This window comes from Microtus ochrogaster, chromosome 2 (genome assembly GCF_000317375.1).
Source record: "Microtus ochrogaster isolate Prairie Vole_2 chromosome 2, MicOch1.0, whole genome shotgun sequence".
In the NCBI taxonomy this organism is placed as follows: domain Eukaryota; kingdom Metazoa; phylum Chordata; class Mammalia; order Rodentia; family Cricetidae; genus Microtus; species Microtus ochrogaster.
In genome coordinates this window covers 4,773,908-4,779,146 of record NC_022010.1, presented here as the reverse complement: position 1 = coordinate 4,779,146, position 5,239 = coordinate 4,773,908, and the positions used below count along the sequence as shown (strand labels likewise).

Sequence of the window (5,239 nt, the reverse complement as noted above, 5' to 3'; positions counted from 1 at the left end):
GTCTGCCCTAGACAAGAGCCAAGGCAGCCCATATCTAAATTCTCGGGAACCAGGGACCTTGTCCCGACTTGAACTCGGCCATATTCAAACTGACCAATGAAAACCCTGTAACTATGCATCTCACTTCTGTAACCGCACTTCTGCTCCCTTTACCCTATAAAAACCCGCTACCCCAGCCTGACAGCGTGCCAGTCCTCTGAGAGACTTGGACGCCCCAGGTACCTGTGTATCTGAATAAACCTCTTGCTGTTTGCATCCGCACAAGTGGTCTTGCTGTTTCTTGGGAAGGGTCTCCCCAGACTGAAAGACACTCTCTGAGGGTCTTTCACTTGCAGGCCAGAAGAGTGCACAAGATTTCCTTACAGATGGTTATGAGTCACCATGTGGTTGCTGGGAATTGAACTCAGAGCCTCTGGAAGAGCAGCCGGTGCTCTTAACCACTGAGCCATCTCTTCAGCTTCTCGGTCCTATCTTAAGATATCTTGTTATGTTTATGTAAATAGGTCAAAGCCTGGTTGGGGGGGGGGAGATGTCTAAACCCGAAACACTCTGGGCCTTGAGGATCTAATAAGGGGCTCCCAGCCTGTAGAATTATCTACAGTCAGCTTCATCCATCCATGCTCCCTCCCTTCCTTAAATTATATTTGGATGAATCAGGGAGCCGCCGTGACGGTAGGCAAGCACTTTTGTATTAGAACTGTATGCCTAGCCCTGCCCTTGAATCTTATCCCTGATTTATCTGCAGTGTGATCATTAGGAGCCCGAAGTCCATCATGAGTGAAATGGAACGCTGATGCAATGGGAACCATTAGAACACAGCGAAGGTCAGTTAAAATGCTGAATGCCAAGTGCTGGGTCCTGTGTCCTGGACGTAAGCAGTGGTGTCTCTTCCTTTTCATCTAGTTGACTCCCCAACTTTCTAGACATCAGTCACCCCACCTCTTAATGGCGGGAGACTGAACCGTTTAATTTTTTTATTTTATTTATTCGTGTGTATGAGTGTGTATGTGTATGAGTGTGCGTGCGCACACACGTGCGTGCCACGGCACACATGTGGAAGTCAGAGGACAATTATTGGGAGTTGGTCCCTTCATTTCACCACGTGGGTTCCTGGGATTATACTTGAGTTGTCAGGCTTGGTAGTAGACACCTTCCATACTGAGCCACCCTGCAGGCCCCAGAACCCCCCTGGCGTACAAGGCCCTGCATCTCTCTGGCTCACCTCTTTCTCACCCCATGTTGGTTGACCTGGGACTGCTGGGGGAGGGTCAGTCTCCAGGTGGCTACCTTTCCTGGTCAGTGCAGTCACTGCAGAAATTAAAATCCTTCCGTCACAGGCTGAGCAGCCCCAGTGTGCGGCACCAGCAAGGCCACTGAAGGCATTTCTCTTTTCTAATCACCATGGAGATGGCCCGTGACCCATCTCCCCAGCTGGAAATACTGAGGCAGTGGAGCAGAATCTGCTTGCAAGGTCTCCCAGCCAGACAGGGAGTCAGAGGGAACATCAGACGACATGGCCCGTGGCTCTTCTTCCTTACCATCCTGGGATGCTGTCCACGGACCTCACCCTGCTCCCAAGGAGCAGGCACCTGCCATCTTTATTCTCCATTTTTATTCTGATCCCAGCATTCAGACTCGGTATTCCTACCCTGAGGGGAAGGACGGCAGCTTGATGCTGAACGTTGGCGAAGGTCGTGTCTACACCGCCCTCTCCCTTCCTGATCTCTCCGCAGGCCGAGCTCTCCCCCTTTCCTAAACAGCTTAGAGCAGACTTCATGACCGGCTGCTGCTGAAATTGCTCACACCTGATTGGTTAGATGAGCATTCAGTCATGTGGAGAGCTCAGCACCCCGCCCGCCCCTCCGCCCGGAATTCCAAGGGTGCAGAGAAAGAAGGCTTTGAGTCTAAGGTTCATTCTCTGTGGGCCTCACTCTTTGGGTGTGGCTATCATTTAGTGGGTTAAGGAAGGAGAACTGTGGCTTAGCCGGTAGCATCTGTTGCCATCAAACTCATACTGTTTGTTGACTCTTCTGCTTCCTAGATACTTTTTATTCTACCCACTGCTTTCTCAAGTTTGTCAGGAAGGGAGTGGTCTGGAGGATGGCCTTGCCCAAGAGAGAAGTCCCGTGCACCAGAAAGAAGTTCTAGACAAATGTCACAATGAAACCTTTATGTCTAAGAATTTGCCCTGAGAGAATTTTTAGGCCTCAGTGTTGGGCAGTGGGAGATGATGTTTGTTTGGGATGCTACAGTCACAGAAGGGCAGTGGGAGATGATGTTTGGGATGCTACAATCACAGAAAGGTACTGTCAAAGTCACACAACTGGTGAAAGGAAAAGCCCAGAGACAAATCCAGGTCTGCGTAGTGACAGGGCACAGACTGCCACTTCTAAATCACATGTCTGGGGCTTTGGAGACAGGATTGGTGCAAGGGAGGCACAGAGGCTCAGGGTTGCCAAATTCTTCCCAAGAGCAAAAGTTAGCGCCTTACGCTCGAGTCCAGAGTCCTTATTCTAACCTGGATGTGTGTGGCGTTTGGATATGCCACCTCTCTGTGTCAGTCCCCTTCATGTAAATGAACAACCTGCTGAGACTAATTCTCCAAAGTTGTGTGCATGTATGCTTGTATGCGTGTGCAGGCCAAAGGTCAACCTTGGGTAACATTCCTTAGGCTGTCCATCTTGGTTTTTAACAAAAGGTCTTTTACTGTGTCCTGGGGCTTGCTGATTGGCTAAGCTGATGGACCAGGGATTCCTGGTGATTCTCCTGTCTCTGTCTCCGCAGGGCTGGAATTCTCAGGAGTGGAAATCGCACCCGGGTCCCACCCCTTCCAGGTCTGCCGACCTCTGCCTATCTTGAGCTGTGATTCCTGCTAGCACAGAGGATGGATGAGGGAGCTGGAGGAAGGATTTGGGGGGGGGATTCTTAGTGAGAATCTTGGGGCACAGTTTGAGTATTCAAATTTAAATCCCAGGTCCGAGGCCAGCTGTCCAGCCCTAAGCAAGCCACATTGCCCCCTCAGCATCCATTATAAAAATCTTCCTATTATCAAAAAATTAAAGCATGGACAGATAGGAAAAGATGCAAAGATCACCCTGGCACCCAGCACATCAGAGCCTGTCACATCTATGTCTGTCTGTCTTTTGTCTGTCCAGAGCCTCGAACATGCTAGGTTTGCACTTGAGCACCGAGCTACTGCTCCGCATTTGCTTCATCTCAACAGGCATAGCACGTGAGGCCCCCAAAAGAAAGACTCCACCCCAGCAGATGCTGTTGGACTTGACAAACAGCAGTCTGCTTACCAAATGTATCCCATATTAAACATTTACCAATCGTTCCCAAACACACACACTTTCTCTTTCTCCTTATCTAAAACTTATAACCTAGGCTGTCTTCCTACCCATGATCCTCTTGCTTCCACCTCCCGAGTGCTGAGATCACAGGAGTGGACCCCTCATATCAGGCTCCCCAAACTGTTTCTTACAGACTATGCGCCAGGATCCAATGAGAGGCCTCACATTGTGTGTGGCCATTATAACTCGTACACCTCTGTTTGGCTCGTCTGTAAAGTGGGAAAAAATTGTACCTCATGGAGCATAAGCCTTAATGGGAGAACATTAAGGGTTAGGCTACTGCGTTCCCCAAAGAGGGTCTGTTATTAGCTTCTTTACCAGCTCATTCTGCTCATGGCAGTGGCTGTAGACAGGGAACTGGGGTATCCTGAGATGTTAGTGTGAGCTATGCACTGTGGGCTGAGGGCCTGGCTTTGGGTTTTGTCTTTCTTGGCTGGAAACCCCCCATGCTGGGTTTTGCCTATCTTGGCTGGGAATGGACGGTCAGTCTTACCTTGACCACTTTCAACACCTGCACATCCCGGGCCAGCCCACGCTCTCCATGGAAGTTCTCCCGCCTCAGGAACTCTTCCACAGTCCTCACAGCCTCCAGCACCTCATCTTTCCGTTCTCTGGCTGGCTGCAGCCGCTGAGCCACAAAGGAGTCCAACTTGGAGGCTGGGAAGCTGTACAGCTCCTGGGCCAGTGCCATGGCAGCCCCAACCACTGAAGGCTGCGCTGCAGGGTTATATAGCCAACTCCCCGCACACACCTCCTTTTTTAAGGCGGCTCCTTCCCAGCTGACCTCTAGCATCCTGCGGTGAAAAGGGTGGAAAAAGAGAGGAACAGGGAGCAATGGGCTAGTTGGGGGTCCCCTTCTTGGGGATTTATTGTCACTGGGGGTGTACTGGGGGATGGGAGCTCAGAGTTGGCAGGTTGGGGCCACCTTAACAAGGCTGGCAGCCAGCCAATTTCTGTGCTGTAAGTTTCGATTCTCAACATTTGTAGTTTCCCTTTTGTGACGTGTGTAAACTGAAATTGGCTTGAGCTTGACCTTTTGGGGACACCTTGTCTGGATGACTCAGGCCAGCTGTCCGCAACCATTATGGTTTGGAAAGAGAACGGCCCTACTCATGGTTGTGGGAAGGAGTGAGGCCTCTGGAATCGAAAGGACAATTCCAAACCCTGTGCCTTGCCAGATGCTTGGCCTCTTGGACCCTCCTATTTTATTTAAAAGAATCTTAAATTTTAAATTATATTTAGTTATTTGGGTTTTTGGGGGGCAGGGGGGGTATGGGCCATGGCACAAATGTGGGGGTCACAGGACAACTTGCATGGGCCAATTCTCCACTTCCACAACATGGGTTCCAGGAATCGAACTCACGTTATCAGACTTGGCAGCAAGCACCTTTAAATACTGAGCCATCTTGCTGACCCAGACTAACTCATGAGGTAGCTGTTATCTCTAAACCCAGTTAGTGCTGCTGAAACATAAGAATACTGAGTAGAGAAAATATGTGGTCAAGAATTTCTATTTTCTTACAAAACATTCATTAAATGACTGGCAGACACCATATTAGGAAGGCAAAATAAGAAAAGGGCTCTCTGAGCAATGGGCAAATGGTCAGCAAGGAGATTCCTAGACTCTGGTGTGGTGCTTTCTCGGCTACCCTGAGTCAGGGGCCAGGAAGAAGAATGTGTTTAGGGTGCAGGCAGTGCCAGCAAACTCCTGTTTAACATGAATCTCAAAGACTGGCATTGGAGGCGGAAAGGGTTTGAAGAGGGTGTGAAGCCTTAGACTCAACCCCTCAGAACAACGAACTCAAACAAAGGAGGAATCAGCCAGACAGGAAGGAGTGAGTGGAGGCTGAGGAGTGGGAACAGCCTGGTGTCGGGGACTCACAGGG

The 5,239-nt window shown here is 50.0% G+C and overlaps 1 protein-coding gene across 1 annotated transcript in view; it reads right to left on the bottom strand.

Annotated features, from left to right (window-relative positions):
* The window catches only part of LOC101993283 (2'-5'-oligoadenylate synthase-like protein 1), a 14,624-nt gene extending 10,580 nt beyond the window's left edge, over positions 1–4,044 (bottom strand). Inside the window, exon 1 of the mRNA XM_005344284.2 lies at positions 3,847–4,044. Within this exon, the coding sequence (XP_005344341.1) occupies positions 3,847–4,044 (198 nt within the window). The remainder of the gene's footprint in view (positions 1–3,846) is intronic.
* Positions 4,045–5,239: the final 1,195 nt, after the last annotated feature.